Source organism: Vulpes vulpes, chromosome 3 (assembly GCF_048418805.1).
Source record: "Vulpes vulpes isolate BD-2025 chromosome 3, VulVul3, whole genome shotgun sequence".
NCBI classification, from domain to species: Eukaryota; Metazoa; Chordata; class Mammalia; order Carnivora; family Canidae; genus Vulpes; species Vulpes vulpes.
Window position 1 is genome coordinate 100,660,473 of NC_132782.1, and position 20,738 is coordinate 100,681,210.

General features: G+C 39.1%; 1 protein-coding gene across 2 annotated transcripts; it reads left to right on the top strand.

The window, feature by feature from the left end:
- The first annotated feature begins 1,190 nt into the window (after positions 1-1,190).
- GDE1 (glycerophosphodiester phosphodiesterase 1) lies at positions 1,191-19,989 on the top strand. 2 transcript variants are annotated; one of them, XM_026003193.2, is made up of 6 exons: positions 1,191-1,628; positions 9,234-9,409; positions 12,681-12,786; positions 15,245-15,337; positions 17,441-17,652; positions 19,346-19,989. In XM_026003193.2, the coding sequence occupies exons 1-6, from the start codon at positions 1,368-1,370 to the stop codon at positions 19,491-19,493; spliced, it is 996 nt and encodes a 331-aa protein (XP_025858978.1). In that variant the 5' UTR covers positions 1,191-1,367; the 3' UTR covers positions 19,494-19,989. The 2 variants fall into 2 exon arrangements, with proteins under 2 accessions (XP_025858978.1, XP_025858979.1); XM_026003194.2 differs by having other exon boundaries at positions 1,202-1,628; positions 9,238-9,409.
- Positions 19,990-20,738: the final 749 nt, after the last annotated feature.

Sequence of the window (20,738 nt, forward strand, 5' to 3'; positions counted from 1 at the left end):
ATATCAACTCTAAGCCTCAAGACAATCCTACCCTTTGGCAAATCAGTGGGAAAGAAAGATAACAGGTTCAAGATGGCTCAAAAAGCCCTGAATGTTTTACCAAAGTTTTCTATCTAAACATGTTACTAGTTTTCCAAAATATGTACTTGCCCCTTACCATTTCCTACCTCGATTTAACCTCCTGCCTTTCTTGCTCAAAGTCCTTCCTGTGCCGATTTTTGCACATGGAGAACGAGTTTTGAAAGTGCCTATCACAAGAAAAGAAAAGAGAAAGAAAGGAAAGAAAGAAAGAAAGAAAGAAAGAAAGAAAGAAAGAAAGAAAGAAAGAAAGAAAAGAGCCTATCACCAGGGTAGTTGTGAAGAACAATTCAGATGAATTTCTTGCACAGTCCCTAGTACAAAGGCCCCACTATTAGCCCTTAGTAGGAGGAAATGTAAGGTTAGGAGGAGGAGTGCAAGGGCCACTGGCTTAAAACTAGAACGGCTTGATGTCAGTCCTGCCTGTCATAGATTGCTCAATTCACTTCACCACTCCTAGCTTCAGTTTCCTCGTCTATAAAATGAAGGACTCCGTAAAATTCCTTCCAGCTTTATAATTTCATTGTGCCTCTTTCGCCATGCTCTTTCATTCCCTCAGAATCTGAAAAAAATCCTTCCAAAATCGACTGAATTCAGCCTCCTGAACTAATACTTACCCACTGAGACTCTTGTGAGCATAAATGAGATGCATAAAGCATTTGCTAGCACAGACCCTGGAACATGGTAAGCGCTCCACAAATGTGAGCTATACTCCCTAAGCGCTATTATTTCCTCCCACGAGAATGTAAACCCCAGGAGAGCAGCGATCCAGGCGGTCCCACGCACGCGTGTGTCCTGACCGCCTGTGTTTGCACATCTTGAATAAATAAGCAATCTAAACGTCCGGCCCCTGCAAGGCTCGCTGGGCAGTTTCCTCAAGGGCAGAGTGAAGAGTCACCAAGATCCCCTTCCAGCCCTACAACCCTGCGACCGCTCTGGTGTTCCACCCTCCTTTCTGGAGTCTGAAAAATCTTGGTTGAAGTCCCGACCCCAGAATAATCCCGAGCTATTTTGGAATGTGAGCCTAGCGCCTGGGCCCACCTCCGTTGCCATGGCAGCGGCCCCGCCCCCCCCCCCCCCCCCACGAGCTCTGCAGATCCCGGGCCCTGATTGGCTGGACGGCGGGCTCCCTCCCCGGATGCGGCCGCCGCCGCCATTGTGCGGCGCTGGTCCCCTAAGAGGGCTCCCTCTGTGGCGGGTGTCTTGGGCTTTCGCCCCAGCTCCTCGCTCTCTTGTCCGGGGAGCCCGGCGGGTCCGGGACTCCCAGCCGTGCCGGTGCGGGCGCCGGCATGTGGCTGTGGGAGGAACAGGGAGGCCTCCTGGGCCCCTTCTCCTTCCTGCTGCTGCTGCTGCTGCTGGTGACGCGTAGTCCCTTCAATGCCTGCCTCTTCACCGGCAGCCTCTACCTCTTGCTGCGCCTCTTCAGCTTTGAGCCCGTGCCCTCCCGCAGGGCCCTGCAGGTGCTCAAGCCGCGGGACCGGGTTTCCGCCATCGCCCACCGCGGCGGCAGCCACGACGCGCCCGAGAACACGCTGGCGGCCATTCGGCAGGTGAGCCCCCCACGCCTCGCGCCCCTCCGCACCCGCTGGAGGGAGGTGGGACCTTCCGAGGTTCCTTGCTGGGCCCTCCGAAGGTTCCCCCGTATTCTCATGTTAGCCTTCCCAGGTCCCACTCGTCCCCAAGGAATACATCCAAGTGGCTGGCCCTCCGTCCCTCCGAAGTCCGAAATCTCCCAACTTATTTCTAGATCACCGCAAATAGCTACATATTTGCCCTGTGCCAGGCGCGGAGGGTACAGACGGGAAGAAGGGTCCCTGCGAAAGCGTGCGTTGATTGGAATGTGGGAAATCGGCCTTCAACAAGTAAACGCATGAATGAGATAACTTTTAAGAGAGCGAAAAAGTGTAATGAAGAAAAGGGGTAACGGGATAAGGAATGACTGGGAGGAGGAGGAGGAGGACTAAGACTATTCTAGATAGTCTATTCTAGACCATTGTAGATAGAGAAGTCCCCTCGCAAGACGTGACCTGGACTGAAACTGAGGTTATGAGCCTTGGATTTGGAAAAAAGGTGTCCCCGGGAAAAGGGAATAGCAGGTGCAAAAGTCCAGAGGTGGGAATAATGTTGGAATGTTCAGGTAACAGACACTATGCAGACTGACTTCAAGGAACAGAACAAAGACTGGCAAATGGAGCAGGAGATGTGACCCAGGTTAAGGTACGGTCGCTGTGGTGGTTGATTCTATTCTAAACGCATCGCATTCACAGGAGCTGGCTTGGCTTGTCCTCCAAATTATCCAAGTCATCCTCTTATCACCTTTTTCTCCAAACACACAGTTCATACCAAACAACCCTGGCAGCTAGACTCCCGAACAATTTCTGCTTCTCTTTTTCACAAGGCTGTCCTAAGACTCTTGCTCCTTCCAAGCTCCTGGCAGTCTTTCCTGACTTCATAATAATGATAGTTGGTGTCGTATGAGGGATTTTCAGCTTTATATGCACTTTTGCATCTGTGGAAATACTTCTGATCCTCACATATCTTTGAGACGTTATTTTAACATGGAATGGGTAGGAAAATTGACTCAAATACACACAACTCTTAGAATTCAGGATTCCGAGCCCCAGGGCTCTTTGTCAGAGATTAGGCTGTGTTCCAGGACGTAAAAACTTTGAACTTCTTGTCCAGCTAGGGACAGACAGTATTACATAATGAGCAAGTTACTTAAGATCTCTGTGTCCCAGTCAGAGTTCTGAGTAGGGTGGGAAAGGAAGGCAGTCTAGACTTCTCTTCACTCTCCCCCACCCTGACCTCAGTTTCCCTATCTATAAAATGGGGATCACAAATGTAAGATCTTTAGGCCAATAATCTAAAGATGGCTTCATTTTTAAAATCATCTCAGTCTAACGGTAAAAAAAAAAAAAAAAATGAAGTCTGAAAAAGGCAAGGAGCCAGGAAGGCAGCTTTTAATTTGTGGAGGATATGGGATCCCTGGGTGGCTCAGCGGTTTAGCGCCTGCCTTCGGCCCAGGGCGTGATCCTGGAGAGAGACCTGGGAACGAGTCCCATATCGGGCTCCCTGCATGGAGCCTGCTTCTCCCTCTGCCTCTGCCTCTGTCTCTGCCTCTCTCTCTGTGTGTCTCTCATGAATAAATACATAAAATCTTAAAAAAAAGAAGCTTGTGGAGGATCGCTGATTCTGTGTTTGCAAACCAAGTTAGACTTCTCTCTTTCTTTTTGTTTTTAAAGATTTATTTATTTGAGGAAGTGAGCAAGCCCACCAGCCAGGTGATCCAATATCTTTATTTTTAAATAGAAAGCTAGAAAAGATGCTCTGTCTCCCTTCTGTCACAATACACCAAGGGGAAGAGTGCCTAGCTGGCTCAATTGGAAGAGCATGCCACTCTTGTTCTCAGGGTCATGAGTTCAAGCCCCATGATGGATGTAGAGATTACCTGAAAATAAAATCTTAATAAATAAATAGAAATATAAAGATATTAAAGAATGTATTTTACATTCTAGCTTAAACTGAGGTCAAGTGAAGTAACATAGCTACACAGAAGAATTGTCATGAAAAGAAAGATAATTATATTATAGGGGGAAAAGTACATAATTGTCACTGGCTTCCATTTCAAATTACCTTTATGTAAATTGCCTTAAAGTATAACTCCATGTTAATTAAACACAAAAGACATTCCTAAGTATTTATCAGTGATCTGGTTTGGCCAGGAACATCATTAACTACATATAAATCATACTAAATGAGGGAGTATGTACATGAGCTACACATACACATAGAGTGTTTCATATCCTGTTGTGTTGCAAGGGAATTAAAGCTAATTTCCATTCATGTCTTGTATGTTTAGGTTGTGTATGTCTTTAATATATGTAATAATGATAAAAACTATGCCAAGTTCATGGTCTTAAGACGAAGTGAATTATGATAATTCTTCTTGTTCACCTATAAAATCATTATGGATGAACTTTTTAGCTGTAACAGAATTTAGCTGTTGAATACAAACTGTAGAAGACAAGGTCACATCCTCCTTCTTGACTTCAAAAGGAATATGTAGTTTATTTCCATCAAAGTATGTTTTTGGTCCTGTTTTCCTCCCTTTGTATGTATGCAGCTCATAATTTATATTCTTAAATATTTTACTATGTAAAAAGTCAGGAAAGACATTCTGAGAATGGTAGAATTTCTAATAGATTATACAATAGATACAGAAGGAGAAACTTGAAAGAGATGAAATCGATGTATTCCAAAAACATACATGATTATTAACAGTAAAAGAGGAATTAAATTATACCCACAGTCCATCCTCCACACAGGAGCCAGAGTGCAGCTTTAAAAGTATAAATCAGATTATATACTGCCTTGTTTAAAATCCTCCAGTGGTTCTCTATTGGAATTAAATAAAATCCAGACATTTTTTATCTTATACCTTTCTCAAAGCCCCTGCTCCCATTTCAACCACCCTGGGTGTTTGTTAGGATGCTTTTGGCTTCATGTAATAGAGACTCAAACTTCAAATATGTAAGGGGGCTTACTATCTCACATAACAAAGTATGGGGGAGAGGTGACTTCCACAATGGTTTATTTAGCTGTGCAGTTTATAATCATGGAGGACTCAGGTTCTGTGGCTCAATCTGCTCTGCCACCTGCAGCGTATTTATGCTAGCCTTTGTTGTAGTTGCCAGCTGGCCAATGCAGCCCCAGACGTCACATTCTTAAACACCACCATCCAATCTCACTCCCATGCTTTTCCCAGAAGTCTCCGTTACACACAGAGAGAGGTTTGAAAATAGTTCGCTTACTCTAATCAATGGGGCAAGAGTAGGTCTCTACCAGCGGGGAAGAAGAAAGGAAATAGATTTGAGTTGACAGTCAACAGTTTGTGCCTCCATCCTACATTGTGGTCTTTGTTATATACTTGCTGTTTCTTCTGCTCAGAAAACTCTTCCCCTGAATCTTCATATGTTTAGCTCCCTCTGATCATTGAGGTCTCAGCTCAGATGTCATATTCTTAGGGAGCCCTTCCTTGACTGCCTTGCCTTAACCTTCATATTACCCTCTGTTTTCTTTTTCAAAACATTTATCACTATCATCATTTACATGTAACATATTTGTAATCTGTTTTTCCCTACTGAAATGTAAGATCTGTGATCCTTTTCTTTCTTGTTCACCATTCTCTCCTCACTGCTTAGAACAGTGTGCCTCATATCTAATAGGCAATCAATAAGTATTTGTTGGAAAGATTGTGATGTACTAATAGCCAATAAAGCATGAGAAAAGATACTTATCATTATCAGTCATCAGGGAAATGGAAATCAAACCAACACAAAATACCCATTAAGGTGGCAATAAACAAAAAGACAGTAATAGGTATTGACGAGGATGTGGAGAAATTGGAACCTTCCTACACTGCTGGCAGGAAAAACAGTGGCAATTCCTGAAAAGGTTAAACACAGTTATTCATTCGTTCGATCCAGCAAAAAAAAAAAAAAATATATATATATATATATATATATGTATATAATATTTTTTAAAAAATAAAATAAAAAGTCATATAAATATAATGAAGTAGTTAAACCAATACTTTTTAAATCAATGTTATCAAAGTGTAAGTTACATTAATAACAGACATTTTCAGTGTACAGTTTGATGAATTTTGTTTTGTTTTTAAGATTATCTTTATTCACGAGAGACACAGAAAGAGAGAGGCAGAGACACAGGCAGAGGGAGAAGCAGGCTTCATGCAGGGAGCCTGATGTGGGACTCGATCCTAGTACTCCAGGATCACGCCCTGAGCCCGCTCAAGGGCTGAGCCACCCAGTCCCTGTTTGATGAGTTTTGATGAATATATACACCTGGCTAACTACCACCTTAATGCATTTCCATTACCCTAGAAAGTTCCTTTGTGCTCAATGGAGTTAACTCCCAGCTCACACTTCTGCCTCAGGGCAACCATTGAATTACATTGTGCTATTCTATTATTAAACTATCAGTATAGTTTTTAAATAAGTTTTTTCATTTTAAATAAAATTTTAATAAAATTGCAGTATTTTTGTAAGCCAGTTTATGTGAAATTTGAAGAAAAAATACTATTATAAGGAATTTCTCAAAGTGAAAAGATGAGTGTGAATTGTATACTAATAGGTGAATTTAAAACAGGAGTTTTATCTTTTTGCCTCTATACCTGGAATAACATGAAAGTTTGATAAAGCTGAGTGCAGTCATTAGAAGCTTTTGTTTTGGGCCTTAATAAACTACTCAGAAAAGACAAATAAATGAACTCACTAATTAATCTTGCTAAAATTCAGTGTCTCACCATTGTTATTTTTTATGTTTAACCAAATAGAGATGTCCCTAATAAGTACAAATATAATTGACCTACTTACAGTGCTGGCATCAAGGAATAAGGATAACATTTGTGTTACAGTGAGAGAGATGCACTGTGAATACTGAAAGTGTGATGTTGTTTTATGTCTTAAATGATAAAACCCATGATGATTTAACAGTGCATTCTTCTGTCTTTAACTTAGAGAAGATATCTTTTAATCTTATAAAAGATTAAACCAGTATAAGATGTGAGCACTACATTGTAATGGTTTTTTCACTGAGATGTTTTTCTTTTTAATTATAATAGTTGGGATGCTTGGGTGGCTCAGCAGTTCAGCACCTGCCTTTGGCCCAGGGCATGATCCTGAAGACCCGGGATCGAGTCCCACATCGGGCTCCCTGCATGGAGCCTGCTTCTCCCTCTGCCTGTGTCTCTGCCTCTCTTTGTGTGTCTCATGAATAAATAAATAAAATAAAATATTTGAAAAAAAAATCATAATAGTTTATGTTGAGTGCCAACCTTGAGGCAGTCATCAAGCTTGGTAATTTACATGCATAATTTCTGAATCCTCACATCTCTTAAGATCATTAGAGAAGTATCTTTTTTGTTTTTTAAGATTTTATTGAGAGAGAGAAAGAGAGAGCATGCGTCTGTCCATGCAAGTTGGGGAAAGGGCAGAAGGAGAGAGAATCTCAAGCAGACCCCACTCTAAGGGCAGAGCCTTATGCAGAGCTCCATCCCACGACTTCGAGATCATGACCTGAGCCAAAATCAAGAGTCCCTTAACTGACTGAGCCACCCAGATGCCCTGAGAAGTATCATCTTAAAAATGATGAAACTTCTCCCTCTGCCTATGTCTCTGCCTCTCTCTCTCTCTCTCTCCCTCCCTCTCTCACATGAATAAATAAATAAATCTTTTAAAAAAAAAAAGATGAAACTGAGTCTGGAATATGGTAAATAACTAGATGACACAGCCAGTTAGTGATAGAATTGGGATTTTTTTTAGAGGGGAAAATCTTGGTCATAATGTGAAAATCAAAAAAAGCTCTAAAGCTTAGAAGAAAATAGAGTTGTATTGGGACACCTGGGTGGCTCAGTGGTTGAGCATCTGCCTCCAGATCTGGTCATGATCCCGAGGTCATAGGATTGAGTCCCACATTGGGCTCCCTGCAGGAGCCTGCTTCTCCCTCTGCCTGTGTCTCTGCCTCTCTCTCTCTCTCTCTCTCTCTCTCTGTGTGTGTGTGTGTGTGTGTGTTTGTGTCTCTCATGAATAAAATAAATTAAATCCTTTAAAAAAATAGAGTTGTATTATATTTTTATAAATGGGGGTAGGAAAGAATTTAAATAAAATAGAATAATCTGGGAATCCCTGAGTGGCTCAGCAGTTTAGCACCTACCTTCGGCCCAGGACGGGATCCTGGAGTCCCGGGATCGAGTCCCACATCAGGCTCCTTGCATGGAGCCTGCTTCTCCCTCTGCCTGTGTCTCTGCCTCTGTGTGTGTGTGTGTGTGTGTGTGTGTCATGCATAAATAAATAAAATCTTAAAAAAAAATAAAATAGAATAATCTGTGCCCATAAAGGACATGATTGACAAATTCAACTGTATTAAAATTAAAAATGTGTTAAAAAGAACCCAATAAATAACAATGGCTAACAATTATTGAATGCTTACTGTGCACTAGTACAGAGTTGCATGTAGTTTCTGGGTACTTATTAAGCCTATAAGAGAATTACAGAGGAATGATGCGCATCAACTTTAAGCTGGAAAGGAAGGGGGAGAAATTTCACTATATCCGTAGTGTCAGTAGTAAACATAGTGCTTAAGAATGCAGCCTCTAAAAAAAAAAAAAAAAAAATGCAGCCTCTACCATGTCACCGTTTGTACACCCTAGAGCAAGTTTCTTAATTTCTCTATTTCCTCATTTGAAAATGAGAATCTTAGTACTACCCAATGGTGGTGAAAATTAAACGAGTTGATACATTTAAAGCATTTAGAATAATGCCTGAGACTGTATAGAAAAAGCTCAGTATATAGTGACTATTATTATGTTTCAGGTCAGCAAGAAATTGAAGTAAATGTGGCAAAATATTAACATCGGTTAAGTCTTTTTTGCTGTATACTGCTGTGTATTTGCATAATTTAAAATTTTTTTTAATTTAAAATCTTGATCATAATGAGTATTTCAGGTCTTCATTGTGACAGAGAAGGCAAGGAAGCAAACGCTGGGTAGTGTATCTCAGAGAAACATACTCAAGCTCTCTTTTCAGATAAATTCTAGTAAACCTTATCTTGCTTACCAGCTTGCTGGCGAACAGCCAGTGCTGCTTACATAAACAAAATGTAGTGTCCCCTAAAAGCAGGCTTGGTGTTTTGCTACAGAGTGTAATGTTAAACCAACAAAAACCTGACTCCTCTTGTTTATGCCAAAGTAGTGCAATATACAGCTAATCAGCAAACACAGGGGACTCACCAGAGATGCTGTACCAAGCAGAGTGGAGGTGAACAGTGGAATTTGTCTAAATATTTGTAATTGTGAGCCATTAATAGCCCATGAGGTTAAAGCAACCAGAGAAAACTTAAGTTCCAGAAACCTCCCCCATCTACTACTGTGAGAATGGGAAGAGTGGGGAATTGTTTGAGTGTGCAAGTTGAAGTTTATCAATAGGAAAAGTAGAAACTGAGTGAGTTGTTATTTGGTACAGGAAGGAGAAGGAATCAGTAAGAGAAGCTATGTGTTGGTTATCTTGATCATTTAAATTGTAAAGTGACACCTGTGGCCACTTACCATTAATATTGTTGATGTTTTTGTTAAGGCAGCTAAGAATGGAGCAACAGGTGTGGAGTTGGACATTGAGTTTACTTCTGATGGGATTCCTGTCCTAATGCATGATAACACAGTCGATAGGACGACTGATGGCACTGGTCGATTGTGTGATTTGACATTTGAACAAATTAGGAAGCTTAATCCTGCAGCAAATCACAGGTTAAGGTAAGTAGTTCCTTGTCACTTAAATATACCTTTCAGCTTTTGTTGGGGATCACAGAAAGATACTGGCACCTGCTAAAGACACTGGCATCTTCTGCTCCAGGAGAATTGTTTTGTTGTATTCTGTTTTGAACTGAATACAAGTTTCCCAGGTAATGAGCAGGGTGCCAGGAACAACAGAAATATGGCATGGATGTTTTTCATCTTTTCCCATTGAAGCCAGATTTGGTCTGGGAATTATTCTCAAGACAATACTCTGTCTGGTCACTAACATTAGTAACATTAAATAATTACTTTGTATTATCATATAAATAAATTTTATATATATGTATATCAGAACTAATTCTATAAGATTCCACAAGAAAAGGGTTCTCGGATTAGCTGAGATCAGGTACTATATTCTAGATGTTCCCTTTAGGGATAAACGGTCCATATCAATCAGTTATTACCTTTAATGTTTGTCAAACATATATGAGTACAGAACCCTCACCATTCCCACCATTAACAACCATAAACACGTTAGAATGAGTGTACTGGGTAATATACTTTGGAATGTGGTTATCTAAATCCCTCTCCTCTTTGTAATACTGAAAAACATGTGCTCACTGTTAGTCATGTTGTGTCACTTCTCTGGAGAATGATCAGTATTCCTTGAGTATTAAATTTTCAGCCTAGTGATTATGTTATAGTACTCCCTAAAAGATTATTCAGATTTTATTTTCCTAGGATCTGACAGAAAAGTCAACCAAAGGAAATTATACTTTAATCTAAAAAGAGTATTGGTAACACTTGAAAGTTCTGAGTGCAGGCTGCTGGAATCGCTCTTTACAATCATCATAGTTCATTGTTTGGTATCTGTGAGGGAAAGGCTGATCTTAGTATTACAGTGACATTGCAGCTAACAAGAGGTCAGCTTCCAAGTCAGCAATTAAAGCAAAAAATGCTCAGGGTCATCGCCATTCTTAAAATCCTTTAAGAAGGCATGATATTGTGGATAGATCATCCAGGCAGAAAATCAGTAATGAAACCGTCTTTGTCTTTGAACGACACATTAGATCAGATGGACATAACAGATATACGTAGAACATAATATCCAAAAACAATAGAGTGTATATTCTTTCAGTTGCACATGGAGCATTCTCCAGGATAGATCACATGTTAGGCCACAAAACAAGTCTCAGTAAGTTTAAGAAGACTAAAATCATATCATGCATCTTTTCTGACCACAACAGTATGAAACTAGAAATCAATCACAGGAAAAAGCTGGAAAAAACACAAGCATGTGGAGGCTAAATGGCATGCTACTAAACAACCAATGAGTCAACAAAGAAATCAAAGAAGAAATTTAAAAAATATATATGGAGACAGATGAAAACACAATAGTCCAAAATCTTTGGGATACAACAAAAGCAGTTCTAAGAGGGAATTCATAGCAATACAGGCCTACCTCAAGGAATAGGAAAAATCTCAATCAGACCTTACTTACAACTAAAGGAACTAGGAAAAGAAGAACAAAGCCCAAGGTGAGTAAAAGGAAGGAAATAATACAGATCGAAGCAAAAATAAATGAACAAGAGACTAAAAAGGCAATAGAAAAGATCAATAAAAAAAAATCAATGAAACCAAGATGTGATTCTTTGAAAAGATAAGTAAAATTGATAAACTTTTAGCCAGACTCCTCAAAAATTACCTGTAATAATCCTGGAAATCCATGGAGGAGAGAAACCACTGAAAATGTTGGCATCTATCATATAAACTGCTACCCTTAAATAAAATCCATCCAAACTCTGAGTTCTGTTCAATGTCTGAAATCTTTAAAAAGAAAAAACAATTATTCATTCATTCATTCATCAGTATGCCTTAAAAAAATTCACTTTTCCTTATAGTCCAGTGGATCTTTTTTTTTTCTTTTTAATATTTTATTTATTTATTCGTGAGAGACACAGAGAGAGAAAGAGAGAGAGAGAAAGAGAGGCACAGACACAGGCAGAGGGAGGAGCAGGCTCCATGCAGGGAGTCTGAGGTGGGACTCGATCCCGATCCCGGGTCCCCAGGATCACACCCTGGGCAGAAGGTGGCGCTAAACTGCTGAGCCACCCAGGCTGCCCTAGTACAGTGGATCTTAAAGAAAAGAGTATGTGAAAAATTTTAAATACATAAAAATCCTCTAGACAGGGAAGGAAAATCAAATGAGAAATATCTTCTAGGTAACTACTCCATTACTATGTTACACTATGTCATTCTACATAGGTTTTGTTGTTGTTTGTTTTACTACTTCTAATCTATATTGGAAAATAGACATTAAGAACTAATTAAACACCTTTCTAATTTAAAAAAAAAAAAGGTGCAATATTGGTGTCAATATACCATCTTAATGTCTTTAACACAGCCAGTCTTTATCATACAATTGGAACTCGCTGCCATCTCTTTGTTTAAACACGAGGTGAAGTCATTGGCTTGTGTTTATGGACCATGTTGTAGGAAAAATAGGTATTTTCTCTAGAATTACCCTCACTATGGTGAGATGCTCATCCTGAGAGGAGAGTATGGAAACTAAGACTGGCCAAGGGAATAGCAAAGGCATGTCTCATCTCTCACTCCCAGGGAATAGGCATTGAATAGAATGGCTGGCAAAATTGCCTGTACTATTTATCTTTTTCTTTTTAACCAAGATATTACACTTGAAATTAAATAGTTGGATAAACATAAGTTAAATCATGTAAAGTGAAATTTTATTATGTGAAAAAAAGCTAATTTCTTATATATCAGGCACTTAACTATCCTTTTCTTTATCAGAAAATTATGTATAGACAATTATTTGTTTTGAACAATTGTACTTAAGTGCACAACAACACAGTGAACAGATTTATGTATTCCTAGGAGTTTCTCCACAAGTTTTGTTTTGTTTTTTTTGTTTGTTTTGTTTGTGTTTGTTTTTTTCTGCACAAGGTTTTATAGGGCAATTACAGTCTTAAATTTAAGTCTCAGGTTCTCCAGAGGTGGCATTATACTGTTCCCTTTGGTGAGTAGAGTTACTAGTTATATTAAAAATCTAATGATTTCCTAAAAATTAAGTGATTTTTGTTGTTACTGTTCTTTGGTCAAGGGTATCTGTAATCTGGTTCAAAGACATAAATTATCCTTAGACTTCTGTATGCTTAAAGAAAAGTTAGAGAAAACACTCTTTCCTGTTGGTTGGGAGACATTTGTCAAATGTTTCACTAAATTTTTTTCTTTTTCCTGCAATATATTATTCCTTTCCCCTCTCTTATAGGAATGATTTCCCTGATGAAAAGATCCCTACCCTGAGAGAAGCCGTTGCAGAGTGCCTAAACTATAACCTCACAATCTTCTTTGATGTCAAGGGCCATGCAAACATGGTACAGTTTATGCCATAGTCTTCACTTTTTTGAAAGGACATCTTTTTTAATTGCTAGTCATTTCCAAAATTAACTGTAGATTTTGCTTCTTACCCTTCTTAAATTATTTTTACAAATTATATTTGGATATTAGAAGTTTACAATGCAAAAATCCACATCTTTAAGGAAATAGTAAATTATGGAACTCTTAACCTTTGATGCTACCCTTGAACAACTCCTGGCATTCTACAACTGATACAAAATAGAGAGTGGCGTTTCTCTCACTTGCACAAATAGCATTTAAAGATATTTAAATAAGGCATAAAGAGGCATTTCTTGAATAAACCATTCAACTAACCTTGTAAGAAAGAATTCAGGAGTTAGACTCAAGACCAGTTGCGGTTTCAGATTGGACAACAACGTACTGACTTTAAAGAGAACTCCCTTATATAGATTTTTTGATAGCTGTTAGGATATTTATCTTTTACTTAGAATTCTCTTCCCTGTATGATTTCTATCCCTTATGTACAGTTTTGTTATTCTATGATTTGAGTAATTATATTTTTATGATAAATTATTATAATCTCTTCAAATGCATATGGCATTCCAAAATAAAATTTGTTTAAATTTTAGAACATACTTTTATTCATAAAAACATATTGTTGCAATGGAAATCAATGGGAAAATACAGTTTAGATTACATTTGTTCACTTATAATCAGCTTTTCAAGTACAAATACTTTTTTTCTGCATTTGGACAACTTATAAGTATTTTCCCCCTTGCAAGTTGTTATCAGTAATAAGCCATCTGCTGGTAGAGAATTCTGATGTCTGTTTGTTTTATTCATCCTGGGATATGAGCCTAAGTATGTATTCTAACCTGAATATAGAGTTGTTAAAACCTGAAATAAGAGCCTAAGTATATATTCTAACTTTAGCACAGTAAACACTCATTTCTGAATAAAGGAGGCTGGTGCTCTGGCTCATTTATCATGCTGGTACATCCTGATATTCTGATACATAGTTGTATACATCTAGGCTCTCCAGTCGGCCTGCATCAGAATCACCAGGAATACCTATTAAAAATATGAATTCCTGGGCCATATCACAAAGAAAAGAAATTCTGAAAATGTCTAGGGTGAATGAACATGTATTTTTAATGAGCACTTCAGGTTTTGTTGATGATATTGCCCATGCTGAGAACCCTGATAGGTCCTACATTTCACCCACGGTGTACTGACCTTCATGCATATTCTCTTAGAATAAAGGGGAAGAATAAGAAGAAAAAAAATTTTTTTAATCCAGCTATTTGAGCTTTCTGGTTGGGTGCTCGCAGACAGTTTGGGCAACATTAGAACTTAGTGACCAAAATGGTAGTGTAAAGGAACAAGTGTAGCAAATTGGAGATAGTAGAGCACAGGGGCCAAAATCATGGCCTTTGGCATCCCAACAGATGGTTTTAAACTCTTTCACTTGGTACAATGTAAACTTAACCTTGATGTGCATCAGTTTCCTCATGGGGAAAATGAGAATAATAAAAGAAATGATCCCATGGGGTTGTTAAAAGAATCAAATAATGTGGGTGAAGAATCACATACAGGGCATATGTCAGTTCAGACAGCGAGAAAACACCTTTGGCTCTTTAGCCCATGCTCTGTCACATTAGTGAAGGGGAAACAGGACATCAGTAATTTCTGTGTTCTTTTTTCTTTTTGGGAATGCATTTTGTTGCTTACATTTGGTTATAGGTATCTGGGACTTTGCAAAATTTAGTGATATTTCAAGAATTATTATATAGTGACATTACATTCCCCCTAATGCCTAGTCACTTCTGTTGTTAGCTGCTATTGATGCTCAGTGGCCAAATCTGTTAATTCACTAAGAGGTTACAAAATGTCACTATTTTAGTTCTATCATTTCTTCTTCATTCCTTTAGCTGGACTAGTACAGAAAGAAACTTCTCTTCACCTTGGGAAGCTCTTCCCAGTTCCCCCCTTGTCCCATGATTTCTGCCTCCATGTTGGTGATGAATGCCATTTCCTTTCAGTCCTCTGGACTGAGAACATCTACCCTTAGTAGTTCCCAGGCTGGTTGACTCATGCTTCAGCCAGGAAAGACAGAGGGTGATAGAGTTGTGGGTATAAAAGGACTTTTCCTAGTGGCTAAACTGGGATATAGGGAAAAAGTTTAAAATTTTGCTTCCAGCCTCAACTGGCCTGCTGCCTGCCATACTTTCCAAAAAGTATTTTGTTGAGCCTCTCAACAAAATAGTAAAGCAACAGTACCCCCACTTTCTTCCCTGTCTGCTGTAGATGTCAATTTAAGAAGTATCCCAATGGATAATGGAATCTACCAATATTCCTTTCAACATCCTTATATATTAGTAAAGTTCTGATTTATTCCATAGGGTTGTACTTAGTATATAATAGTTATTGGCTGGGACTATTACATTTAAATACATGAATCTCTCTGCTTTGCAGGCTACTGATGCTCTAAAGAAAATATATCTGGAGTTTCCTCAACTATACAATAATAGTATCGTCTGTTCTTTCTTGCCAGAAGTTATCTATAAGGTAAAATTCAACATTTGCGTTGTACATAATACTGTGTTAGTTGATGGTGATAACAGAAAGGGCCAGGTAAGCATAAGATAGATGCCTGTTAAATGGAACTGAATTTCATTCAGTTAAATTCCTCTTTTAACAAAAATTCAAATAGAATGAACTCATACCCTATTTTAAAATACCAAGATTCCTCTTTAAGCTCCTTCTTTTATATTGTTTACAGGCTCATTCAGATTACTTTAGTAAACATTTTCAGGAGAAAGAATTATATAGCTCTTCATTTCACTAAATAACAGACTATACCTTTAAAAAAAATGACTTCGTGATGGAGAATTTTTTTTTTTAATTTTATTTATGTATTCATGAGAGGCAGAGGCAGAGGCAGAGGGAGAAGCAGGCTCCTTGCAGGGACCTTGATATGGGACTCGATCCCGGATCCTGGAATCACACCCTGAGTCAAAGGTAGATGCTCAACCGCTGAGCCACTCAGGCATCCCAATGATGGAGAATTTAAAATATGCACAAAAGTAGATGGTAGTAAAATGAGCCCCCCCTTTAACCATGATCCAGCTTATTTCATCCATACCCCCATTTCCCTATGCCAGTGTTATTTTAAAGTAAATTCCAGAAATCGTTTCATCCATAAAAATCCTGTTATTTTAAAAAAGTGATTCATTTTTTAAAAAAATATAGCCACAACTATTATCCCATCTAAAACTATGAAGTCCTTAAGATCATGAATTACCTAGTCAATATATAAATTTTTATCTGTCTCAGAAATATTATAAACAGGTTTTTGTTTTTCGTAATTGTTCATTTGAATCAGGACCCAGATAAAGACTACATAGTATAATTTAAAATCTTAGAACCTTTACATTCTCCTTTTCCCTCCTTATGATGTATTTTTTTTAAGAAACCAGATTGTTCTGTAGTTTACCCAAGTACAGATTTTGCTTCCTATGTCATGATGCAACTTAACACATTCTTTTCCTGTACATATTTCCTATAAATTGGTAGAGCAAAAGGTTTGATTAGTGGAGGTTCAGTTGTTCATGGCAAGATAATCTCACAGGTGACAGTATTTTTTCATCAGGAGGCACATAACCTCTGATTGACTCTTGTTATGTTGTTGTTTGTAGCTGCTCTCCATGTCAGTGGCCAGCTCTCAACTTACTAGGAGTTACAAAATCTTAATCTTTTAATTCTGTCGTTTCTTAATGGATTAGCTAGAATAGTGCTCTAAACAACTCCTTTAGGGGTGCCTGGCCAGTTGTTAGTTCAAGCCCCACATTGGGCCTACTTAAAAAAGAAACTCTAATTTACTGTTTAGTTATGCAATAGGCAAATAAATGCTAATCTTTTCTTTTACTAACCAGTTTCCAAGGTAATGTGTTGGTTCTGTAGCATTCTTCAACAGTGACCAAAAGAGTGTACATTTAAAATTTTACAGTAAGGGTGGAACCTATCCAGATATAAACTGTCATTAAGATGAATAGGGTCATGGGGGACATTTGAATCAGTGTTTCCCAATCTTACTGGACCACAGAGGCCTTCAAAATGTTTGCTACGTTGTCCGGAGGAGCACAGAGCACAGACTGAAACATCCACATCTTCCTATTTCTCCTTGTCCTTCCCTAACCCCTGCCCCTACTTCTCTGTCTGCTCTCTCTCCTCACTTCCTTCTTGCCCCACTTCCCCACTTCAACGACTCTTGCTCAGCCATTTTCTCTAGAATCAAAAGCTAACCAGCCCATCTGGAGATGATCATGGTTCCATCTTCATGGAGTTCTAATAAACTTATCTCTGGCCAAAGTTTAAATTGATAACCAGTTGAAAGTTTATTCTTGTACATGAGAATTTGACCCTGAAATTATAGTTACTCATTTTAAAGGTAAGGATTTCGTGAAGGAAGTGTTCTCATTTATACTGCATATTAAGTACTTTACATCCATTACATTATTTACTCAAAGGATTTAGGTCTACTTAGTAGACATGGAGACCATTATGGCCACTTCATCAGAATGAGTAAGTACATTGGCTAAATCTAAAGAAAAATAAGAGGTTTGGATTTAAGATACGATACTTATTTTAATTTCTAAAATTCCTTTTCAGATGAGACAAACAGATCAGAATGTAATAACAGCATTAACTCATAGACCTTGGAGCCTTAGCCATACAGGAGATGGGAAGCCACGCTATGATACTTTCTGGAAACAGTCCATGTTTGTGGTAATGGACATTTTGCTCGATTGGAGCATGCATAATATCTTGTGGTACCTGTGTGGAATTTCAGCTTTCCTCATACAGAAGGATTTTGTATCCCCGTAAGTTGGAAGGTTTTTTTTTTTATATTTTCCTGACACATTTCCTGAAATGTTCTTCTTGGAAAGGAAGAATTAACAAAGTGGAGAGCCTGGATTGAATTTTACCCACAAAGCCCTCCATGCCTTTTTTTTTTTTTTTTTTTTTTTTGTAAGGTTTTATTTATTTATTCATGAGAGAGAGAGGCAGAGACACAGGCAGAGGGAAAAGCAGGCTCCATGCAGGGAGCCTGATGTGGAACTCAATCCCAGGATCAGGCCCTGGGCTGAAGGTGGCGCTAAACCGCTGAGCCACCCGGGCTGCCCCCTTCATGCCTTTATTAAGGTACAGTGCTCCTGGCTTCTTAGGTGGGAAGAATTCAGGCATACTTCGCTGTTTCCAAAATAAGTTGATCAAAATTCTTACTTTTTAGTGCACTTTTAGGGAAAAATAATAATAATAAAAAATAAAATAAAATAAAAAATAAACCTGCCAAACTATGATGAAAGAAAGAATACATGCCCTTGTGATTGGCTTCCGTTGAAAACCAACAGAGGATCCAGAGCAGAGTCACAGTGAAAACATCTTGTGAGCGCCTACCTTATTCCTCCCACCTCTCTTCCTGCTCTGCTCTACATTAGAGGCTTTGCTCCATTGCTTCCAAGAAAACTTTCCATTCCCAAATGCGCCAGCAATCTCTGACCTTTATTGTGGCAGTTTGATAGCTGTGTATTTTAGCTGATTAGAGTTGTTAGTTACATATTTTTCTCAGGCATGTGTGCATTCAAGTCAGTCAATATTTGTTTTGCTTACAGTATTGCAAGGTATAGTAAGGAGCTGAAAAATGTTATGGTAAGAAAACCATGGTCTGCCCTCATGGAATTTATAGTCGAGTAGAAGAGATATTTGCTCATCAAATTAAAATCTAAATATAAAGTTACAACTAAGATAAATGCTCTGTAGAGAGAACAGTGTACATATGCATATACTGTGTAATTTGACCTAATCAGAGGAATCATCCCCAAGGAGATAACAACTAAGCTAAGATCAGAAGAACAAGTAGGGGAATGGGGTGGGAGGGTAGACAGCCAAGTAGAAGAGGAAACATGCAAAAGTGTTAGGACAGGAAGGAGCCTAGATCTTTCAAAGAATTGAAAGAAAGGGATCCCTGGGTGGCACAGCGGTTTGGCGCCTGCCTTTGGCCCAGGGCGCGATCCTGGAGACCCGGGGATCGAATCCCACGTCAGGCTCCCGGTGCATGGAGCCTGCTTCCCCCTCTGCCTATGTCTCTGCCTCTCTCTCTCTCTCTCGGTATGACTCTCATAAATAAATAATAAAAAAAAAAAATTAAAAAAGAATTGAAAGAAAATCCATATCCTATCACAAAAAAGGAAGCGGGGAGTGTGGCATAAGATGAGGCCAAAGGACAGGTGGGGATAAGCCAGGTATGGCCTCCAATATGACTTTTGGCGGGGGGCGGGGTGGTGGTGGTGGAGGATATCTTTAGAAGTCACTGAAGTGTTGTAAGCTGGAACAATGTGGAGGAGGTTCTGGTGCTGGGTTTTGGAACACTCCCTCTGATTGCATGCAGAGGCCAGTTAAGAGGCTCTTTGGGGCACTGTTAGTACCCATTGAATACCATATTTAGTGACCATTATAGATTCCTGGAACAACTGGTCCTTATTCTAACTGGATTGGCTTTTCCTCTTTCTTTAGGGACTACTTGAAGAAGTGGTCAGCCAAAGGCATTCAGGTTGTTGGTTGGACTGTTAATACCTTTGATGAAAAAAGTTACTATGAATCACATCTTGGTTCCAGCTATATAACTGACAGCATGTTGGAAGACTGTGCATCTCAGTTCTAGAATTTTCCCCCAGGGAGGAAACATGGATACAGAAATTGCCTGTTGGCCTCATGCAGGGATACCCAAATACCCTTTGTGCTAGCCCAAGCCCTGGAGGATCGGGTGGCTCACACAAGCAATAGTTGGTATTTGCATTTTTACCTGAACCAGAGCAAAACCTGGTTTTGCTTTCCTTGCTCCATGGAATGCCTGAGTTCAACACCATTGCTCTTGAAAATCTGGGTCTGCAAAAAGGCACAACAGCTCCTGCCCCAACCTAGCTGAGGCATACACCGAGACCCAGTGAGGGTAGCACAGATTGAGTTGTACAATTTGGGGATGCAGATGCAAATGCATGGGAAATGCATGATCATTCAAACTTGACACTTTAAAACTTGACACATTTATGTAATATACTTATTTAAAATATTTGTATTCAGCTACATTATCAATGTACTATAGACATCAAACTTGTGACCATACTAATAAAGTCATTAAAAAGAGCGCTAAGGGAAAACTGTGTACCAAGCATCATGTCCTGAGAGCTAAGGAATTTAGGGAAGCTTCTCTCTGCAATCCAGGGACCAGAGGCAAAGAAAATGGTAGGTAAGTCTTCATACCGGTCCAAGGCATTGTTTATGGTATCTTGAAATAGCTACAAACCACTAGAGGGTAGGGTTAAGATCATTGGGGCAACTCCAATAGAACTGCAAGAGACATCCAAGAACATCTAGGCTTATCCTCCTTTTACAAATGAGAAAACTGAAACCTGTGGAAGGAAAAGATCTTTCTCAGAAAGACACAGCTGGTGACATAATACATTGGGCATGGAGCCTGCTTAATATTCTGCCCCTACCCACTTGCATGTGTGTTCTCGCTCTTAAAAAAAAACAAAAAAGAAAAAACAAAACAAAAACAAAAAAGAAAAGAAATTGAGTCTTCAAAAAATTGCAAAGCCATCTGTCTCCTGTAGCTGGCCCTTCTCCCACCTTTCAGCCCCAACTGTAGTCTTGACCTGAGTCTTGGTCATGACTTACCTCCTGAGCCCCAGTAGGCCACCAGTCTCACACTCAAAGCAGCCAGACCACCAGTCCACACAGGTAGATGGCAGTGAGAAACATACTGAGTTTTGCCACAGTTAGTGTCAGTAAGGGCATGATAGGTGGGGCTTGGGACATTTTCCAGAAACATTTACAAAGAAATTTTCCTGAAATGTGTTAAAAATTAACAACAGGACAATGACTTACCAATGAATGGAACAAATAC

Bases quoted from the DNA above. Each gene is read 5' to 3' on its own strand.
- GDE1 (XM_026003193.2), top strand. From the start codon at position 1,368: ATGTGGCTGTGGGAGGAACAGGGAGGCCTCCTGGGCCCCTTCTCCTTC. The intron at 12,787-15,244 runs GTACAGTTTATG...TCTGCTTTGCAG, and splicing joins TCAAGGGCCATGCAAACATG to GCTACTGATGCTCTAAAGAA. The intron at 17,653-19,345 runs GTAAGTTGGAAG...CTCTTTCTTTAG, and splicing joins CAGAAGGATTTTGTATCCCC to GGACTACTTGAAGAAGTGGT.